General features: G+C 41.1%; 1 protein-coding gene and 1 long non-coding RNA gene across 2 annotated transcripts in view; one reads left to right on the forward strand and one right to left on the reverse strand.

Annotated features, from left to right (window-relative positions):
* The window catches only part of LOC121557041 (E3 ubiquitin-protein ligase RBBP6), a 51,283-nt gene extending 40,020 nt beyond the window's left edge, over nucleotides 1-11,263 (reverse strand). Inside the window, exons 1-3 of the mRNA XM_045213100.1 lie at nucleotides 10,142-11,263; nucleotides 5,893-5,992; nucleotides 5,648-5,684 (exon numbers count right to left, since the gene is read on the reverse strand). Of these exons, the coding sequence (XP_045069035.1) occupies nucleotides 5,648-5,684; nucleotides 5,893-5,992; nucleotides 10,142-10,307 (303 nt within the window). The 5' untranslated portion in view covers nucleotides 10,308-11,263. The remainder of the gene's footprint in view (nucleotides 1-5,647; nucleotides 5,685-5,892; nucleotides 5,993-10,141) is intronic.
* LOC121557038 lies at nucleotides 3,769-4,948 on the forward strand. The gene is made up of 2 exons (XR_005998278.2): nucleotides 3,769-3,841; nucleotides 3,993-4,948. It is a non-coding gene; the product is annotated as an uncharacterized LOC121557038 (long non-coding RNA).
* Nucleotides 11,264-22,624: the final 11,361 nt, after the last annotated feature.

A 22,624-nucleotide genomic window follows, 5' to 3' on the forward strand; every position in this document is an offset into this window, starting at 1 on the left:
CAGCCTAGCTAGCTACACCTGTAGTAGTAGTTGGTATTACAGCCTGGCTAGCTACACCTGTAGTAGTAGTTGGTATTACAGCCTGGCTAGCTACACCTGTAGTAGTAGTTGGTATTACAGCCTGGCTAGCTACACCTGTAGTAGTAGTTGGTATTACAGCCTGGCTAGCTACACCTGTAGTAGTAGTAGGGTCTACAGCCTGGCTAGCTACACCTGTAGTAGTAGTTGGTATTACAGCCTAGCTAGCTACAACTGTAGTAGTAGTTGTTGGTATTACAGCCTGGCTAGCTACACCTGTAGTAGTAGTTGGTATTACAGCCTGGCTAGCTACACCTGTAGTAGTAGTTGGTATTACAGCCTGGCTAGCTACACCAGCAGTAGTAGTAGTAGTAGGTATTACAGCCTGCTAGCTACACCTGTAGTAGTAGTTGTTGGTATTACAGCCTGGCTAGCTACACCAGCAGTAGTTGGTATTACAGCCTGGCTAGCTACACCTGTAGTAGTAGTTGGTATTACAGCATGGCTAGCTACACCAGCAGTAGTAATTGGTATTACAGCCTGGCTAGCTACACAAGTAGTAGTCGCAGTTGGTATTACAGCCTGCTAGCTACACCTGTAGTAGTAGTTGGTATTACAGCCTGCTAGCTACACCTGTAATAGTAGTTGGTATTACAGCCTGGCTAGCTACACCTGTAGTAGTAGTTGGTATTACAGCCTGGCTAGCTACACCTGTAGTAGTAGTTGGTATTACAGCCTGGCTAGCTACACCTGTAGTAGTAGTTGGTCCTACAGCCTGGCTAGCTACACCTGTAGTAGTAGTTGGTATTACAGCCTGGCTAGCTACACCTGTAGTAGTAGTTGGTGTTACAGCCTGGCTAGCTACACCTGTAGTAGTAGTTGGTATTACAGCCTGGCTAGCTACACCTGTAGTAGTAGTTGGTATTACAGCCTGGCTAGCTACACCTGTAGTAGTAGTTGGTATTACAGCCTGGCTAGCTACACCTGTAGTAGTAGTTGGTATTACAGCCTGGCTAGCTACACCTGTAGTAGTAGTTGGTATTACAGCCTGGCTAGCTACACCTGGCTAGCTAACAGGATTAAATCCAGAGCTAGGCTGGTCTAGGTAACAGACTATGGGCTAACAAGAATAAATCCAGAGCTAGGCTGGTCTAGGTAACAGACTATGGGCTAACAGGATTAAATCCAGAGCTAGGCTGGTCTAGGTAACAGACTATGGGCTAACAGGATTAAATCCAGAGCTAGGCTGGTCTAGGTAACAGACTATGGGCTAACAGGATTAAATCCAGAGCTAGGCTGGTCTAGGTAACAGACTATGGGCTAACAGGATTAAATCCAGAGCTAGGCTGGTCTAGGTAACAGACAACGGGCTAACGGGATTAAAATCCAGAGCTAGGCTGGTCTAGGTAACAGACTACGGGCTAACGGGATTAAATCCAGAGCTAGGCTGGTCTCGGTAACAGACTACGGGCTAACGGGATTAAATCCAGAGCTAGGCTGGTCTAGGTAACAGACTACGGGCTAACGGGATTAAATCCAGAGCTAGGCTGGTCTAGGTAACAGACTACGGGGCTAACAGGATTAAATCCAGAGCTAGGCTGGTCTAGGTAACAGACTACGGGGCTAACAGGATTAAATCCAGAGCTAGGCTGGTCTAGGTAACAGACTATGGGCTAACAGGATTAAATCCAGAGCTAGGCTGGTCTAGGTAACAGACTACGGGCTAACGGGATTAAATCCAGAGCTAGGCTGGTCTAGGTAACAGACTACGGGCTAACGGGATTAAATCCAGAGCTAGGCTGGTCTAGGTAACAGACTACGGGCTAACGGGATTAAATCCAGAGCTAGGCTGGTCTAGGTAACAGACTACGGGCTAACGGGATTAAATCCAGAGCTAGGCTGGTCTAGGTAACAGACTACGGGCTAACGGGATTAAATCCAGAGCTAGGCTGGTCTAGGTAACAGACTACGGGCTAACAGGATTAAATCCAGAGCTAGGCTGGTCTAGGTAACAGACTACGGGGATAACAGGATTAAATCCAGAGCTAGGCTGGTCTAGGTAACAGACTACGGGGCTAACAGGATTAAATCCAGAGCTAGGCTGGTCTAGGTAACAGACTACGGGCTAACAGGATTAAATCCAGAGCTAGGCTGGTCTAGGTAACAGACTACGGGGCTAACATGATTAAATCCAGAGCTAGGCTGGTCTAGGTAACAGACTACGGGCTAACAGGATTAAATCCAGAGCTAGGCTGGTCTAGGTAAAAGACTACGGGGCTAACGGGATTAAATCCAGAGCTAGGCTGGTCTAGGTAACAGACTACGGGCTAACGGGATTAAATCCAGAGCTAGGCTGGTCTAGGTAACAGACTACGGGCTAACGGGATTAAATCCAGAGCTAGGCTGGTCTAGGTAACAGACTACGGGGCTAACAGGATTAAATCCAGAGCTAGGCTGGTCTAGGTAACAGACTACGGGGCTAACAGGATTAAATCCAGAGCTAGGCTGGTCTAGGTAACAGACTACGGGGCTAACAGGATTAAATCCAGAGCTAGGCTGGTCTAGGTAACAGACTACGGGCTAACAGGATTAAATCCAGAGCTAGGCTGGTCTAGGTAACAGACTACGGGCTAACGGGATTAAATCCAGAGCTAGGCTGGTCTAGGTAACAGACTACGGGCTAACGGGATTAAATCCAGAGCTAGGCTGGTCTAGGTAACAGACTACGGGCTAACGGGATTAAATCCAGAGCTAGGCTGGTCTAGGTAACAGACTACGGGGCTAACGGGATTAAATCCAGAGCTAGGCTGGTCTAGGTAACAGACTACGGGGCTAACAGGATTAAATCCAGAGCTAGGCTGGTCTAGGTAACAGACTATGGGCTAACGGGATTAAATCCAGAGCTAGGCTGGTCTAGGTAACAGACTACGGGCTAACGGGATTAAATCCAGAGCTAGGCTGGTCTAGGTAACAGACTACGGGCTAACGGGATTAAATCCAGAGCTAGGCTGGTCTAGGTAACAGACTACGGGCTAACGGGATTAAATCCAGAGCTAGGCTGGTCTAGGTAACAGACTACGGGCTAACGGGATTAAATCCAGAGCTAGGCTGGTCTAGGTAACAGACTACGGGCTAACGGGATTAAATCCAGAGCTAGGCTGGTCTAGGTAACAGACTACGGGCTAACGGGATTAAATCCAGAGCTAGGCTGGTCTAGGTAACAGACTACGGGATAACGGGATTAAATCCAGAGCTAGGCTGGTCTAGGTAACAGACTACGGGCTAACAGGATTAAATCCAGAGCTAGGCTGGTCTAGGTAACAGACTATGGGCTAACGGGATTAAATCCAGAGCTAGGCTGGTCTAGGTAACAGACTACGGGGCTAACAGGATTAAATCCAGAGCTAGGCTGGTCTAGGTAACAGACTACGGGGCTAACAGGATTAAATCCAGAGCTAGGCTGGTCTAGGTAACAGACTACGGGCTAACAGGATTAAATCCAGAGCTAGGCTGGTCTAGGTAACAGACTACGGGCTAACGGGATTAAATCCAGAGCTAGGCTGGTCTAGGTAACAGACTACGGGCTAACGGGATTAAATCCAGAGCTAGGCTGGTCTAGGTAACAGACTACGGGCTAACGGGATTAAAATCCAGAGCTAGGCTGGTCTAGGTAACAGACTACGGGGCTAACGGGATTAAATCCAGAGCTAGGCTGGTCTAGGTAACAGACTACGGGCTAACGGGATTAAAATCCAGAGCTAGGCTGGTCTAGGTAACAGACTACGGGGCTAACAGGATTAAATCCAGAGCTAGGCTGGTCTAGGTAACAGACTACGGGCTAACGGGATTAAATCCAGAGCTAGGCTGGTCTAGGTAACAGACTACGGGCTAACATGATTAAATCCAGAGCTAGGCTGGTCTAGGTAACAGACTACGGGGCTAACAGGATTAAATCCAGAGCTAGGCTGGTCTAGGTAACAGATTAGCTCACATTCCACCAGTTATCCCAAGCTCCTACTACCTAGCCACTGCATGTAGCCGTATGGTAACAGTTACATTCACTGGGCAGAAGTTTCACCATGTTGCCTTCACTAGTCCTCATCATCTACAGGAGTGCATGGAGTGAGGAGCTGGGGGTCCACTTTGGAGCATCTATCTAGCGTATTATGTAAAACACTTCAAAAACAGTATAATAAAATGTATTTCTTTTAACAATACTTTTCACTACAATAACCATTCCACAATAGTAGTAAACACTAGTCAAGGGACGAAGGGGGGGAGAGGGAGTGCAGAGGGGTCTGGTTTAGTAAGCGATAAAGTCTTCATCGTCGTAGCAGGAGGCTGGTAGGTTGGGAGGCTCAGAGGTCACTGTGAAGGGAAGACACAGGGTCTGGTGTGGTGGTGCAACGTGCTCACAACAGAACACATGACCTCTTTATTGACAGATCTGCAGCGTACAGCAGCAACCAAACACAACCCTGTCGCCACGGGTTACCTACCATGCCATACAGTCAGCCCGGTTAGAACCCTGTGATGTCATAATAGATCATTTCAATGATGTCGTAATAGTCTCTGATGTCGTTATGCTATTATCATCATTGCAATGTTTGTATTTTTATTTTTATTATTTTTTTACTCTGTACCAAACATGGTCGTGGATTCATCATAGTATATACACATTACACCTAGTTTACCTTTAAGTTAAAAATTAAGAATTAAAAATTCTGGCAAAGTAGACAAAATGCATTGCATTTCTAAGTAGTTTGTAGTAAAAAAAAAACGTTGTTGAGAGAACAAAGGATCAACTATGTCCAGTCCATATTAATGTCAGAATAAGATGAGAACAACATTAGGACAGGGAAATATCAGCAATTAACCTTCGGTTCAGAACACTGTTGAGCACCAAAATATTGACTGATTTACCCCCCCCCCACACACACACACACACACACACACACAGTCACACACACACACAGTCACACACACACACAGTCAAACACACACACAGTCACACACACACACAGTCACACACACACACAGTCACACACACACACACACCACACACAGGTATCCATAAAATCAATGCATTAGTCTTACAGTCAATACGTCACAAACTCATTGCTATAACACCATGTGAAAGAAAAAAGCAGAATTTCCATTCATTTGAAATAAATAACCAATAAAATCAGTAATAATCCCATCATCAATGCCTGTAGGGACCATGAAGCATTTTCCCAACACACAGAGAGAGGGGAGGCTGTACAGTGGCAGGCTACAACACCACACTAACCGTCGGTTTCAATATGAAATACAGTCAGATATAAAACAGACACAGTCAAACAGCTCAGATCCATCAACACATTGAAGACATTTAAAAACACTGCTGGATTAAAAACACAGTGAGATACACACAGGGAACAGCAGTAGCAGTTTAAAAACACCAAAACATGGAATATTATCACCGTAACAACTCAAAGAGTTAAAAAGATTTCACTTCCTGGTGACCCGGGTTAACTCTTAACCAATCAGAACAGCGTTTTTTTTACAGTATGTTTAACCAATCAGAGCAGAGTTTATAGAGAGAGAGGACAGAGGTAGTAAGGAAATGGAAGAGTGGCTTGTTACATACGGGTCTGGAGGATCCGGCAGCCATGTCAGAACGGTCACTACAAACACAAACAGGAAAAAAAAACATGTCAATAACAACCATAAACGTGGCGTAGACAACTTTAAAATATAAATCTTTTAGCTGATTTGACTGGATACTAGTGTGTTGATGTGTGGAGTTTACAGGCGTCAACAGGAGATCGGGGCTACCACCAAACTCATATCACGTATATAATAATACAGGGTCATGAAGTCATAGCTACGTACACAATGAACGTTCTGCCCGCGGGTTTGACCCCTCCGATGGGGGTGCGTCTGACGATCACTGATGAGTGTTTGGGGATGTGGACCTCCTCATCAGTGTACTCTAGAGAACCACAAGGTATACAGTATATATAATCAGTACTGTACTCTATAGAACCACAAGGTACACAGTATATATAATCAGTACTGTACTCTATAGAACCACAAGGTACCCAGTATATATAATCAGTACTGTACTCTATAGAACCACAAGGTACCCAGTATATATAATCAGTACTGTACTCTATAGAACCACAAGGTACCCAGCATATCATCATTAATGTACTCTATAGAACCACAAGGTACAGTATATATAAGCAGTACTGTACTCTATAGAACCACAAGGTACCCAGAATATATAATCAGTACTGTACTCTAGAGAACCACAAGGTACCCAGTATATATAATCAGTACTGTACTCTATAGAACCACAAGGTACCCAGAATATATAATCAGTACTGTACTCTAGAGAACCACAAGGTACCCAGTATATATCATCAGTACTGTACTCTATAGAACCACAAGGTACCCAGTATATATAATCAGTACTGTACTCTATAGAACCACAAGGTACCCAGTATATATAATCAGTACTGTACTCTAGAGAACCACAAGGTACACAGCATATATAATCAGTACTGTACTCTATAGAACCACAAGGTACCCAGTATATATAATCAGTACTGTACTCTATAGAACCACAAGGTAAACAGCATATCATCATTAATGTACTCTATAGAACCACAAGGTACAGTATATATAAGCAGTACTGTACTCTATAGAACCACAAGGTACCCAGTACATATAAGCAGTACTGTACTCTATAGAACCACAAGGTACCCAGAATATATAATCAGTACTGTACTCTAGAGAACCACAAGGTACCCAGTATATATAATCAGTACTGTACTCTATAGAACCACAAGGTACCCAGTATATATAATCAGTACTGTACTCTATAGAACCACAAGGTACACAGCATATCATCATTAATGTACTATATAGAACCACAAGGTACCCAGTATATATAATCAGTACTGTACTCTATAGAACCACAAGGTACCCAGTATATATAATCAGTACTGTACTCTATAGAACCACAAGGTACCCAGTATATATAAGCAGTACTGTACTCTATAGAACCACAAGGTACCCAGAATATATAATCAGTACTGTACTCTAGAGAACCACAAGGTACCCAGTATATATAATCAGTACTGTACTCTATATAACCACAAGGTACCCAGAATATATAATCAGTACTGTACTCTATAGAACCACAAGGTACCCAGTATATATCATCAGTACTGTACTCTATAGAACCACAAGGTACCCAGTATATATAATCAGTACTGTACTCTATATAACCACAAGGTACCCAGTATATATAATCAGTACTGTACTCTAGAGAACCACAAGGTACCCAGTATATATCATCAGTACTGTACTCTATAGAACCACAAGGTACCCAGTATATATAATCAGTACTGTACTCTATAGAACCACAAGGTACCCAGTATATATAATCAGTACTGTACTCTAGAGAACCACAAGGTACACAGCATATCATCATTCATGTACTCTAGAGAACCACAAGGTACCCAGTATATATAATCAGTACTGTACTCTATAGAACCACAAGGTACCCAGAATATATAATCAGTACTGTACTCTATAGAACCACAAGGTTCTATTTTGAGGAAGGCCCTCAAAATTGTCAAAGACTCCAGCCACCCTAGTCATAGACTGTTCTCTCTGCTACCGCACGGCAAGCGGTACCGGAGTGCCAAGTCTAGGTCCAAAAGACTTCTCAACAGCTTCTACCCACAAGCCATAAGACTCCTGAACAGCTAATCATGGCTACCCGGACTATTTGCACTGCCCCCCCACCCCATCCTTTTTACGCTGCTGCTACTCTGTTAAGTATTTATGCATAGTCACTTTAACTCTACCCACATGTACATATTACCTCAACTACCTCAACTAGCCGGTGCCCCCGCACATTGACTCTGCACCGTTACCCCCCTGTATATATAGCCTCCCTACTGTCACTTTATTTTACTTCTGCTCTTTGTTTTTCTCAACACTTTTTTTTTTTGTTGTTGTTTTATTCTTACTTTTTTTGTTTAAAATAAACGCACTGTTGGTTAAGGGCTGTAAGTAAGCATTTCACTGTAATGTCTGCACTTGTTGTATTCGGCGCATGTGACCAATAAAATTTGATTTGATTTGATATATAATCAGTACTGTACTCTATAGAACCACAAGGTACCCAGTATATATAATCAGTACTGTACTCTATAGAACCACAAGGTACCCAATATATATCATCAGTACTGTACTCTATAGAACCACAAGGTACCCAGTATATATAATCAGTACTGTACTCTATAGAACCACATGGTACCCAGTATATATAATCAGTACTGTACTCTATAGAACCACAAGGTACCCAGTATATATAATCAGTACTGTACTCTATAGAACCACAAGGTACCCAGTATATATAATCAGTACTGTACTCTATAGAACCACAAGGTACGCAGTATATATCATCAGTACTGTACTCTATAGAACCACAAGGTACCCAGTATATATAATCAGTACTGTACTCTATAGAACCACAAGGTACGCAGTATATATAATCAGTACTGTACTCTATAGAACCACAAGGTACCCAGTATATATAATCAGTACTGTACTCTATAGAACCACAAGGAATACCATATATATAATCAGTACTGTACTCTATAGAACCACAAGGTACGCAGTATATATCATCAGTACTGTACTCTATAGAACCACAAGGTACCCAGTATATATAATCAGTACTGTACTCTATAGAACCACAAGGTACCCAGTATATATAATCAGTACTGTACTCTATAGAACCACAAGGTACCCAGTATATATAATCAGTACTGTACTCTATAGAACCATAAGGAATATAATATATAATTAGTAATACATAGTGTTTGGGGATGTGGACCTCATCAAAACAAAAAACACTTACATTCAGATCTTTCTTCACAATGTAAAGTCACCCAGGCTAAACTCTTAAAAAAGAATGGACTCAAAGTCTCTTTCCTCCCTATGAGTTCATAGAGATTATACATATATATATATATTTTTTCCCCTGTTCCTCGACCACGAGACACTTGCGTTCAGTCAGCATGATCAATGCAGCACGTGCAACAATGTTGATGACAACGAATGCCGTTTCCACTTTGCTACTTTAATATAAATCCACTGGCGTTCTATAATTACACTATTAGTTAAGTGTTTCTTACATCTGAAAACAGCTAGCTTCTCTTAGCAAGTACGGGCCCAAATGTTGTTAGCCGCTAATGCTAATCGCGTGTTAGCTGGCTAATAAATGCACTGAGTCATAGCAAACGTAATTAGTTATACAGCCTCATAATACCAGTGAGGGTGTAGACCTAAAATCAGCATGTTGTTTGTACAACAGTGTCTTCTAAATCAAAAGAGGAATACGCAAAGCAAGAATATGTTAGCTACATTAAGTATCTAAGAGAAAAACATTAAAAATTTAGCCAAAGATTATAGGGTCCCCTAGAAACACTTATCAACACTTTGGTTCCTACCCTGTCACAACCCCTCCCTGGCATTTTCATTTCGTTGTCATGTCAAACACTGTATTCAAAGTGCCCACTATTATCTATAGAATTTGAATAAACATTATATTTCTTTGATTCCAACAGTTCATCCAAGTGTTTTTGCTCTAAATCGCAAGTCAAATTGCAATTGCAACATTTGGTTAAAAAGAATGCCTAGGTTGTTTGGCCATATCGTGCAGGCCTACATGGCAGGGTGGAAATGATCTCAAATTAGTGCAGGAAATGCAGACATTTATGAAAATGCTGAAAATTATTTTTGGTTGAAGTTGAATTGAACAGTATAAAAACAAATCAGAAGGGAGAAAGACCACCCTAGGGTCACAAACTCAGAAAGCAAATTTAGAATTTATATTATTAAAAAAACATAAAATACAGTAATACAATCCAAGAAAAATGTAATACCGTGTTATGATATTTTGTCCATATCGCCAAGTACACACCATAGAACTGCATAGAATCATTGAGAATCGTGACAAAGGCATCACTGACTTAAACACGGGCATCAGCTCATTGTAGAACACAACCTGTCCTACTTCAGACTGCCGGAGGAGGGCGCGCTTGGCCCTAGTTCTTACCTTCACGGGTCTGTGCGTTGGTGATCTGTAGGTCACAGTCGGTGGCTTTGAGGCGCTCTCTGCCCATGATCTGCCGTTTGAGCTCGGCCAGGGTGATGTGCAGCCCGTCGAAGGTCACGGTGTTGTAGTCCAGTTTGGACGAGAACTTATAATGAACACACGACATTCTCACAACTATCACTTAAATCAAACTCAAGACAGGGGGGGGAAACAAACAAGTTAGTTAAGAATAACAATAACCAGTACTAGATATACTCTTGAGACTGAAGGGAAAGCTATCAGTTTTAGTCTAAGATCTGACGGTCAGAGTCAACCATCTATTTCACAAGTTGATAATATCGAAGGGAAAACAGTCAATGAACTACGAGGAAGTATTCACAGATAGTCCTTGTAGCTGTATACGTCACAAAGACACCCAAGCTACTAGTAGTGAAAGGCTGGGACAAAAGCGTCTATAACCCGGTCAGTTCGTTAAGAGTCCGGTAAAACCACAAGAAAAGTACAGTTCCAGAAGGTGTCCATTACGGTTTTCACGGTTAATACAGTCGGTGGAGTCTCTCGCGAAAACCGGGCCTTGTAGCTGCTGAAAGCAGCGAGGCACAGAGAGCCTGCGAGGCACCCGAGTTCGCGGTTAGGAGTCCATGCGAGGCCGCAAGCTTCGCTCTTCCGCCCGTAAACGGCGCAGTCCAAAATCTTCTATCGGGTCCGGAAACTGAAATCAAAACGTCCAAAAATAAGTCCTCAAACGATCCTTTTCGGAGTTGCAGTCCACACAGCAAGGATGTTCATCCTTGTATGACCTACGATGAAATTATGAAACAAGGAAATCTGCGGCCTTGGGTCTGTGTACCTACCACTCAAAACAAAAACAATAGCCGCAGCTAACGTTAGCTTACAGTACTTGGGTAGCGAGCTAACTGGTTAGCAAATGGCCACTGGAATTAACCACTTTAATAACCAGTTAGCTTAAGCTCTTTTCCAAAACGACGGTAATTATCTCCTTCCAAACTATAATTGTCGGTGTTTAAATCCATAAAATCCATTTCGACGGTCTTTCCGTTGCTCCTCGTTGTCTTCTGAACATCATGGCGGGCCCGGAAACTGGCCTGACAAGAAAACGGAAACTATGTTGTTGTTTTTTTTCGAAGGTGACGTTCTTCTTCTTTAAGGTTTATTGGCAGACTGCAATCTATAAGGTGTATTTTCGCAACCTACTGTGCAAGGTAGTAAAATATCACAAAACAACGTTGGGATGAACATATTCATACTAACTAGCAAAAAAAAAAAAAAAGATGCATACAAATAAATAAAATTCACGCTACTTCTGTTAAAATCATAAAGTCAAAACTGATCCCCAAAGGCTCAGCAGCCTGGGAAGGCGGTAGTTCTTCCATCGCAAGTATCCCTTGTAGGTCTTCCGTTGTGAATTATTTCAGGCACAGAAACTTTTCTGCTGTAGCCACAATGATGTCAAATTCATTTTTTATTTGACACTTGAGCAGTACAGTTAATAACAGTTGCAATAAACACCACAAAATCTACCTTTTTCAAACAATGCGTATTCGGTTTTAGACATTTGGTTACGTTTGCAGCTTTGGCTGCAGCTAGCGCCCTCTAGTGAGCTGTAGAATTAAGCAAGGCCAGAGGGGGTGTGGTATACGGCCATATAGCACGGCCAGTGCTGTTCTTCCGCAGGACGCAACGCTGTGTCTGGATACAGCCCTTAGCCGTGTTATATTGGCCATATACCACAAACCCCCCGAGGTGCCTTATTGCTATTATAATCTGGTTACCAACGTAATTAGAGCGGTAAAAATAAATGTTCTGTCATACCCGTGGCGTACGGTCTGATATACCACGGCTGTCAGCCAATCAGCATTCAGGGCTCGAACCACCCAGTTTATAATACCCAACAAACCACTGATGAAAGATTGACTTGTTTTGCCCTCTTGTAGCGATTTTAAAAAGACAGCTTGCATGCAATGTGTCCTTTGTTATAGTTTACTTTATCGCTTTGGTATTATTTTCATAAATATATGGTAAAACTCTTAGTACAAATCACCAAAAAGGCAGTTTTTTTCAAAACTTTAAGCACATTTTCCATTAGCTAAGTACAACACACAAAATCACACAACTTTTTCACCAAACCTAATCAGTGTTTCAACTTTTATTTATTTATTTTATTTATTTCACCTTTATTTAACCAGGTAAACCAGTTGAGAACAAGTTCTCATTTACAACTGCGACCTGGCCAAGATAAAGCAAAGCAGTGCGATAAAAAACAACAATACAGAGTTACATATGGGGTAAAACAAAACAAAGTCAAAAATACAACAGAAATACATATAATATACAGTGTGTGCAAATTTAGCAAGTTATGGAGGTAAGGCAATAAAATAGGCTATAGTGCAAAATAATTACAATTAGTATTAACACTGGACTGATAGATGTGCAAGAGATGATGTGCAAATAGAGATACTGGGGTACAAATGAGCAAAATAAATAACAATATAGGGATGAGGTAGTTGGGCGGGCTAATTTCAGATGGGCTGTGTACAGGTGCAGTGATCGGTAAGGATTTAACTTTGGATTGGAGATTCTTAATGTGAGTCTGGAAGGAGAGTTTACAGTCTAACCAGACACCTAGATATTTGTAGTTGTCCACATACTCTAGGTCAGACCCGTCGAGAGTAGTGATTCTAGTCGGGTGGGCGGGTGCAAGCAGCGTTCGGTTGAAGAGCATGCATTTAGTTTTACTAGTGTTTAAGAGCAGTTGGAGGCTACTGAAGGAGTGTTGTATGGAGTTGAAGCTCGTTTGGAGGTTTGTTAACACAGTGTCCAATGAAGGGCCAGATGTATCCAAAATGGTGTCGTCTGCGTAGAGGTGGATCTGAGAGTCACCAGCAGCAAGAGCGACGTCATTGATATACACAGAGAAAAGAGTCGGCCCAAGAAATTGAACCCTGTGGCACCCCCATAGAGACTGCCATAGGTCCAGACAACAGGCCCTCCGATTTGACACATTGAACTCTATCTAAGAAGTAGTTGGTGAACCAGGCGAGGCAGTCATTTGAGAAACCAAGGCTATTTAGTCTGCCAATAAGAATGCGGTGGTTGACAGAGTCGAAAGCCTTGGCCAGGTCAATGAAAACGGCTGCGCAGTACTGTCTATTATCGATCGCGGTTATAATATCGTTTAGGACCTTGAGCGTGGCTGAAGTGCACCCATGACCAGCTCGGAAACCGGATTGCATAGCGGAGAAGGTACGGTGGGATTCGAAATGGTCGGTGATCTGTTTGTTGACTTGGCTTTCAAAAACTTTTGAAAGGCAGGGCAGGATGGATATGGGTCTGTAACAGTTTGGATCTAGAGTGTCACCCCCTTTGAAGAGGGGGATGACCGCGGCAGCTTTCCAATCTCTGGAAAGTAATAGGGGTTGCGACAATTTCGGCGGCTAGTTTTAGAAAGAAAGGGTCCAGATTGTCTAGCAACTAGAAAAACCTATCACATAAAGTAATTGCCTTTCACAATGCAATGCTCACAATACTTTACATATGATTCTCTTCTCATTTGTTTAAATACATTTGACCATCACTTAAATCCAACTGCGCTTAATGTTTATTCAACTTAACCGTTTGGATTTTGAGAACTACAGAAAATAAAATGTGTGTTTGTCAAGTATAAACATCTAAGTTAAACGTAAGATACATGATAACCATACATAATAACTACTCATTATTGCTAATTGATTTCACAAAGTGGTAACCACAATTGGTCACCATATAAAAGGGTGTGTGTGAACACTCGCAATTTCTTTCAACATGGAGCAGGAGAGGAAGAAATCAAAGAGCTCGTGGGTCAAAGGGCCCCGTCAAAAGGTCAAAGGGCCCCGTCAAAAGGTCAAAGGGCCCCGTCAAAAGGTCAAAGGGCCCCATCAAAGGGCCCCGTCAAAAGGTCAAAGAGGTGGACATCAGAGAGAGGGAGGTAGATGGCAGGAAACTTGCGTCTAATGAAGTTTGGGCCATCGTCGTTGACCATGTGGTAAACCGAGGCCTTACCATGGCATAGGCTGCCAGATTAGTTAACCCCAATCTGAAAAGATCAACATTTCACCAAGAAAACCGGTAAGTCTGCAGGATATGCACTATGCTTTACCGTTACATTTACAGTAAATTACATTGTAATGCATGTCAATCCACAAAACATGTTACAGTATTCTTACAGTATGATCTATTGACCGCATACCCTGTTTTACCCCTCAGAATTGACAGGAGACCCCATGGTGGTGGCCGTGTGCTGACCGACCAGCAGGAGCGGGCCGTGGTGGAAATGGTGAGGGTCAGGAATGACGTACGGGCTGTCCGAAAGAAAGCAGGCCATTGAGGAGAACGATGACGCCTTTTGAAGTGGCAGCAGGTATCTATGAAACACATTGACCTGGTGCCTTTTTAGAGAAACGACGACTGGGTGAAACAACTGCGGGCCGATTATGTTCCGGTACAGCACTATATACTGTATTACTGTCGCTATTAATGCACATGCTACTTCACAATATCATAATGGAACTATACTGTAGAAATAACTAACCAAAATGTATTTTTTAGAGGGTGATGGAGCTTGATGCTGCTGTGAACAACCACAAGTTTATCTTTGTTGATGAAGCGGGCTTCAAGCTGGCCAAAACTCTGTGCCGTGGGTGGAAACACATCGGCAAACGGGCGACCGTCCAAGTGCCTGGACAACGTGGGGGGGGGGGAAACGTCTCCATGTGTGCAGCTATCTCTGAAGACGGTGTGGTAGGACGCGGGCCATTACTTGGATCCTACAACGCTGCACACCTCATTGTGTTTCTCATTGAAATTGAGCAGGCCTGTCAAGGTGAAGGGGGGTCAATATCAGGTTTCACCATGCAGAGGTGGTTCAGGCATGGTTTCAGGACCATCCCTGATTCGTGACATTATACCTGCCCCCCATACTCTCCTTTCCTCAACCCTATTGAGGATTCGTGACACTATACCTGCCCCCATACTCTCCTTTCAACCCTATTGAGGATATTTTTTTTTCAGCATGGAAGGTGTAGGATCGCCATCCCCATGAGCGTACCACCTTCCTTCTGGCCATGGATGAGGCATGCGACGACATCAATGCAGACCAATGTCAAGCTTGGATTCGCCATTCTAAAAGGCTTTTCCCACAGTGCATGAACAATGAGGACATTCACTGTGATGTGGATGAGAATTTATGGTCAAACGCTCAAGACCGGCTTGATGCAAATTAATGCGTGCTAAACATTGTTTAATTTTCATTTAATTAAACAATACACCTGTTTTTTTCTTGCATAAATGATTGCAGAGGATGTCTTCATTGATCACACCTTTGATTACACATTGGATAGATATTATGGAAATTATAGATTCTCTCAATTTTGTTGGGTAATGTAAGTATTGCCTAATATGAAAACTGTAATCTACAGTACTGTAGCATATTACTTTCAGTACTTCTAAGGGCTATTTGAAACACCTATGTTGCGTTGTGTCGTGTATCGCGTCGATGCTGGTGCTCATTGCTGTCAAACAAAGGAGTCCGCTCATACTGAACCTTTGATCATAAGTTTATTCATATCACAAGATTCCAGCATAAGTTTTACAGGTGGCATGCCCACCCGGAGAGCGACGTCCCAGATTGCAATGGTCGCTCTAACTTCTTCTGCCTCCAGCATATACTTATAAACAATGCAAAAATATGGGTTGCTCCCTCTGCTGTCCAATCACCTGTCTCCCCTGGGGCGTCACCCTACAAATGGCTACTTTTGAACTAGAATAAACATTCTTTCAGTTCCACTTAAAAACCATTAACAAAGACATAATCCTAATACACTACAGTTGTTTGCTATTTGATTAACTGGTAGTTAAAATGACTAAATTCGAAAGATATCATGTGATTGGTTTAATCATTACATTTCACAATAAACATATTTTTAATCAATAGTCGTGTGGTGAGACGTTTACAATCCAAATTAACGACAAGTTTTGAATGAAAGACTGGCTGCGTTACAAGCGTGACCAGTTTGGAGTTTTGTACTAAGAGTTGCGAAAACGTACCACATAATCATGTTCTACAAATAGTACCAAATTGATTTAAAAAAACAACTAACAAACATAATTGAATACATGCGGTTGTAATTGTGCGCCACAGAAGTGTAACTGTAACGTAGACGCAGGGGTGGGGTCAGGAAACCGGTGCAGTTAGTGAGTTTAATAACAACGACCGTGGAACGATACCAGAGAAGCGTCTGACATGGAAACAAACAACACTACCTGACGACTGATACCAAATGAGCTACGGGTAAGTCATCAAGGGAGTAACGAAGTCCAGGTGTGACTGATGAGACGCAGGTGTGCGTAAAGATGGGTTGCCAGGACCGGCGGTTAGTAGACCGGTGACGTCGAGCGCCGGAGCGGGAGGAGAGGGAGTGGACGTGACAAGGAGAGGAAGAAATGACTGGCACTTCAGAAAGAGGGCTTTATACATGACCAGTGCTGAGCTCTAGCCGGATAATCACTATACTGTTTTATCAGTAGTCTGTCTGTGTGAAAAATGACTGGCACCGCACTTCAGAAAGAGGCCTTTATACATGACCAATGCTGAGCTCTAGCACTATACTGTTTTATCAGTCGTCTGTCTGTGTGAAAAATGACTGGCACCGCACTTCAAAAAGAGGCCTTTATACATGACCAGTGCTGAGCTCTAGAGGGATAATCACTATACTGTTTTTGTTTGTTGACTGTATTCTGTATGTTGTGTTTTGGCGGGTGGTTCAAAGCACTCTACACCCGAGATGCCACAGATTGCACAGAAGTGTGTTCTCACTCCACAGAGTCCCAGGAGACACAAACACACACATCCCAGCCAAAAATCAACAGCTGAGATGTTATTATTGCTGTAGTCTAATTTACGAAACACAGAATTAAAGAAACAAAGAAACAGTAGAAAACATTTTAATACTTTCACAGAAACTTAAGTTCTGTCCCATTTTTAAAAAACTCTTATTGTAAACAGTGTGAGGGTCTACTAAGAGTTACTAAAGGTTAGTCAGTGTATTTATTGTAAACAGTGTGAGGGCTACTAAGAGTTACTAAAGGTTAGTCAGTGTATTTATTGTAAACAGTGTGAGGGCCTACTAAGAGTTACTAAAGGTTAGTCAGTGTATTTATTGTAAACAGTGTGAGGGCCTACTAAGAGTTACTAAAGGTTAGTCAGTGTATTTATTGTAAACAGTGTGAGGGCCCACTAAGAGTTACTAAAGGTTAGTCAGTGTATTTATTGTAAACAGTGTGAGGGTCTACTAAGAGTTACTAAAGGTTAGTCAGTGTATTTATTGTAAACAGTGTGAGGGTCTACTAAGAGTTACTAAAGGTTAGTCAGTGTATTTATTGTAAACAGTGTGAGGGTCTACTAAGAGTTACTAAAGGTTAGTCAGTGTATTTATTGTAAACAGTGTGAGGGCTACTAAGAGTTACTAAAGGTTAGTCAGTGTATTTATTGTAAACAGTGTGAGGTCTACTAAGAGTTACTAAAGGTTAGTCAGTGTATTTATTGTAAACAGTGTGAGGTCTACTAAGAGTTACTAAAGGTTAGTCAGTGTATTTATTGTAAACAGTGTGAGGCCTACTAAGAGTTACTAAAGGTTAGTCAGTGTATTTATTGTAAACAGTGTGAGGGCTACTAAGAGTTACTAAAGGTTAGTCAGTGTATTTATTGTAAACAGTGTGAGGGTCTACTAAGAGTTACTAAAGGGTTAGTCAGTGTATTTATTGTAAACAGTGTGAGGGCTACTAAGAGTTACTAAAGGTTAGTCAGTGTATTTATTGTAAACAGTGTGAGGGTCTACTAAGAGTTACTAAGGGTTAGTCAGTGTATTTATTGTAAACAGTGTGAGGGCTACTAAGAGTTACTAAGGGTTAGTCAGTGTATTTATTGTAAACAGTGTGAGGGCTACTAAGAGTTACTAAAGGTTAGTCAGTGTATTTATTGTAAACAGTGTGAGGGTCTACTAAGAGTTACTAAAGGTTAGTCAGTGTATTTATTGTAAACAGTGTGAGGGCTACTAAGAGTTACTAAGGGTTAGTCAGTGTATTTATTGTAAACAGTGTGAGGGTCTACTAAGAGTTACTAAGGGTTAGTCAGTGTATTTATTGTAAACAGTGTGAGGGCTACTAAGAGTTACTAAAGGGTTAGTCAGTGTATTTATTGTAAACAGTGTGAGGGCTACTAAGAGTTACTAAAGGGTTAGTCAGTGTATTTATTGTAAACAGTGTGAGGGCTACTAAGAGTTACTAAAGGGTTAGTCAGTGTATTTATTGTAAACAGTGTGAGGGGCTACTAAGAGTTACTAAAGGGTTAGTCAGTGTATTTATTGTAAACAGTGTGAGGGCTACTAAGAGTTACTAAGGGTTAGTCAGTGTATTTATTGTAAACAGTGTGAGGGCTACTAAGAGTTACTAAGGGTTAGTCAGTGTATTTATTGTAAACAGTGTGAGGGGCTACTAAGAGTTACTAAGGGTTAGTCAGTGTATTTATTGTAAACAGTGTGAGGGCTACTAAGAGTTACTAAAGGTTAGTCAGTGTATTTATTGTAAACAGTGTGAGGGCTACTAAGAGTTACTAAAGGTTAGTCAGTGTATTTATTGTAAACAGTGTGAGGGCTACTAAGAGTTACTAAAGGTTAGTCAGTGTATTTATTGTAAACAGTGTGAGGGTCTACTAAGAGTTACTAAGGGTTAGTCAGTGTATTTATTGTAAACAGTGTGAGGGCTACTAAGAGTTACTAAGGGTTAGTCAGTGTATTTATTGTAAACAGTGTGAGGGGCTACTAAGAGTTACTAAGGGTTAGTCAGTGTATTTATTGTAAACAGTGTGAGGGCTACTAAGAGTTACTAAGGGTTAGTCAGTGTATTTATTGTAAACAGTGTGAGGGTCTACTAAGAGTTACTAAAGGGTTAGTCAGTGTATTTATTGTAAACAGTGTGAGGGCTACTAAGAGTTACTAAGGGTTAGTCAGTGTATTTATTGTAAACAGTGTGAGGGCTACTAAGAGTTACTAAAGGTTAGTCAGTGTATTTATTGTAAACAGTGTGAGGGTCTACTAAGAGTTACTAAAGGTTAGTCAGTGTATTTATTGTAAACAGTGTGAGGGCCTACTAAGAGTTACTAAGGGTTAGTCAGTGTATTTATTGTAAACAGTGTGAGGGCTACTAAGAGTTACTAAGGGTTAGTCAGTGTATTTATTGTAAACAGTGTGAGGGGCTACTAAGAGTTACTAAGGGTTAGTCAGTGTATTTATTGTAAACAGTGTGAGGGCTACTAAGAGTTACTAAAGGGTTAGTCAGTGTATTTATTGTAAACAGTGTGAGGGCTACTAAGAGTTACTAAGGGTTAGTCAGTGTATTTATTGTAAACAGTGTGAGGGGCTACTAAGAGTTACTAAGGGTTAGTCAGTGTATTTATTGTAAACAGTGTGAGGGCTACTAAGAGTTACTAAGGGTTAGTCAGTGTATTTATTGTAAACAGTGTGAGGGCTACTAAGAGTTACTAAAGGGTTAGTCAGTGTATTTATTGTAAACAGTGTGAGGGCTACTAAGAGTTACTAAAGGTTAGTCAGTGTATTTATTGTAAACAGTGTGAGGGCTACTAAGAGTTACTAAAGGTTAGTCAGTGTATTTATTGTAAACAGTGTGAGGGCTACTAAGAGTTACTAAGGGTTAGTCAGTGTATTTATTGTAAACAGTGTGAGGGCTACTAAGAGTTACTAAGGGTTAGTCAGTGTATTTATTGTAAACAGTGTGAGGGGCTACTAAGAGTTACTAAGGGTTAGTCAGTGTATTTATTGTAAACAGTGTGAGGGCTACTAAGAGTTACTAAGGGTTAGTCAGTGTATTTATTGTAAACAGTGTGAGGGCTACTAAGAGTTACTAAGGGTTAGTCAGTGTATTTATTGTAAACAGTGTGAGGGCTACTAAGAGTTACTAAAGGTTAGTCAGTGTATTTATTGTAAACAGTGTGAGGGGCTACTAAGAGTTACTAAGGGTTAGTCAGTGTATTTATTGTAAACAGTGTGAGGGCTACTAAGAGTTACTAAGGGTTAGTCAGTGTATTTATTGTAAACAGTGTGAGGGCTACTAAGAGTTACTAAAGGTTAGTCAGTGTATTTATTGTAAACAGTGTGAGGGCTACTAAGAGTTACTAAGGGTTAGTCAGTGTATTTATTGTAAACAGTGTGAGGGGCTACTAAGAGTTACTAAGGGTTAGTCAGTGTATTTATTGTAAACAGTGTGAGGGGCTACTAAGAGTTACTAAGGGTTAGTCAGTGTATTTATTGTAAACAGTGTGAGGGGCTACTAAGAGTTACTAAGGGTTAGTCAGTGTATTTATTGTAAACAGTGTGAGGGCTACTAAGAGTTACTAAGGGTTAGTCAGTGTATTTATTGTAAACAGTGTGAGGGTCTACTAAGAGTTACTAAAGGTTAGTCAGTGTATTTATTGTAAACAGTGTGAGGGCCTACTAAGAGTTACTAAGGGTTAGTCAGTGTATTTATTGTAAACAGTGTGAGGGCTACTAAGAGTTACTAAGGGTTAGTCAGTGTATTTATTGTAAACAGTGTGAGGGCTACTAAGAGTTACTAAAGGTTAGTCAGTGTATTTATTGTAAACAGTGTGAGGTCTACTAAGAGTTACTAAAGGGTTAGTCAGTGTATTTATTGTAAACAGTGTGAGGGCTACTAAGAGTTACTAAGGGTTAGTCAGTGTATTTATTGTAAACAGTGTGAGGGCTACTAAGAGTTACTAAAGGGTTAGTCAGTGTATTTATTGTAAACAGTGTGAGGGTCTACTAAGAGTTACTAAGGGTTAGTCAGTGTATTTATTGTAAACAGTGTGAGGGCTACTAAGAGTTACTAAGGGTTAGTCAGTGTATTTATTGTAAACAGTGTGAGGGCTACTAAGAGTTACTAAAGGGTTAGTCAGTGTATTTATTGTAAACAGTGTGAGGGCTACTAAGAGTTACTAAGGGTTAGTCAGTGTATTTATTGTAAACAGTGTGAGGGCTACTAAGAGTTACTAAGGGTTAGTCAGTGTATTTATTGTAAACAGTGTGAGGGCTACTAAGAGTTACTAAAGGTTAGTCAGTGTATTTATTGTAAACAGTGTGAGGGTCTACTAAGAGTTACTAAAGGTTAGTCAGTGTATTTATTGTAAACAGTGTGAGGGCTACTAAGAGTTACTAAAGGTTAGTCAGTGTATTTATTGTAAACAGTGTGAGGGCTACTAAGAGTTACTAAGGGTTAGTCAGTGTATTTATTGTAAACAGTGTGAGGGCTACTAAGAGTTACTAAGGGTTAGTCAGTGTATTTATTGTAAACAGTGTGAGGGCTACTAAGAGTTACTAAGGGTTAGTCAGTGTATTTATTGTAAACAGTGTGAGGGCTACTAAGAGTTACTAAGGGTTAGTCAGTGTATTTATTGTAAACAGTGTGAGGGCTACTAAGAGTTACTAAGGGTTAGTCAGTGTTTTTATTGTAAACAGTGTGAGGGCTACTAAGAGTTACTAAGGGTTAGTCAGTGTATTTATTGTAAACAGTGTGAGGGTCTACTAAGAGTTACTAAGGGTTAGTCAGTGTATTTATTGTAAACAGTGTGAGGGTCTACTAAGAGTTACTAAGGGTTAGTCAGTGTATTTATTGTAAACAGTGTGAGGGCTACTAAGAGTTACTAAGGGTTAGTCAGTGTATTTATTGTAAACAGTGTGAGGGCTACTAAGAGTTACTAAGGGTTAGTCAGTGTATTTATTGTAAACAGTGTGAGGGGCTACTAAGAGTTACTAAGGGTTAGTCAGTGTATTTATTGTAAACAGTGTGAGGGCTACTAAGAGTTACTAAGGGTTAGTCAGTGTATTTATTGTAAACAGTGTGAGGGCTACTAAGAGTTACTAAGGGTTAGTCAGTGTATTTATTGTAAACAGTGTGAGGGCTACTAAGAGTTACTAAAGGTTAGTCAGTGTATTTATTGTAAACAGTGTGAGGGGCTACTAAGAGTTACTAAAGGTTAGTCAGTGTATTTATTGTAAACAGTGTGAGGGGCTACTAAGAGTTACTAAGGGTTAGTCAGTGTATTTATTGTAAACAGTGTGAGGGCTACTAAGAGTTACTAAAGGTTAGTCAGTGTATTTATTGTAAACAGTGTGAGGGCTACTAAGAGTTACTAAAGGGTTAGTCAGTGTATTTATTGTAAACAGTGTGAGGGTCTACTAAGAGTTACTAAGGGTTAGTCAGTGTATTTATTGTAAACAGTGTGAGGGCTACTAAGAGTTACTAAGGGTTAGTCAGTGTATTTATTGTAAACAGTGTGAGGGCTACTAAGAGTTACTAAGGGTTAGTCAGTGTATTTATTGTAAACAGTGTGAGGGTCTACTAAGAGTTACTAAAGGT

Source organism: Coregonus clupeaformis, unplaced genomic scaffold (genome assembly GCF_020615455.1).
Source record: "Coregonus clupeaformis isolate EN_2021a unplaced genomic scaffold, ASM2061545v1 scaf0078, whole genome shotgun sequence".
In the NCBI taxonomy this organism is placed as follows: Eukaryota; Metazoa; Chordata; class Actinopteri; order Salmoniformes; family Salmonidae; genus Coregonus; species Coregonus clupeaformis.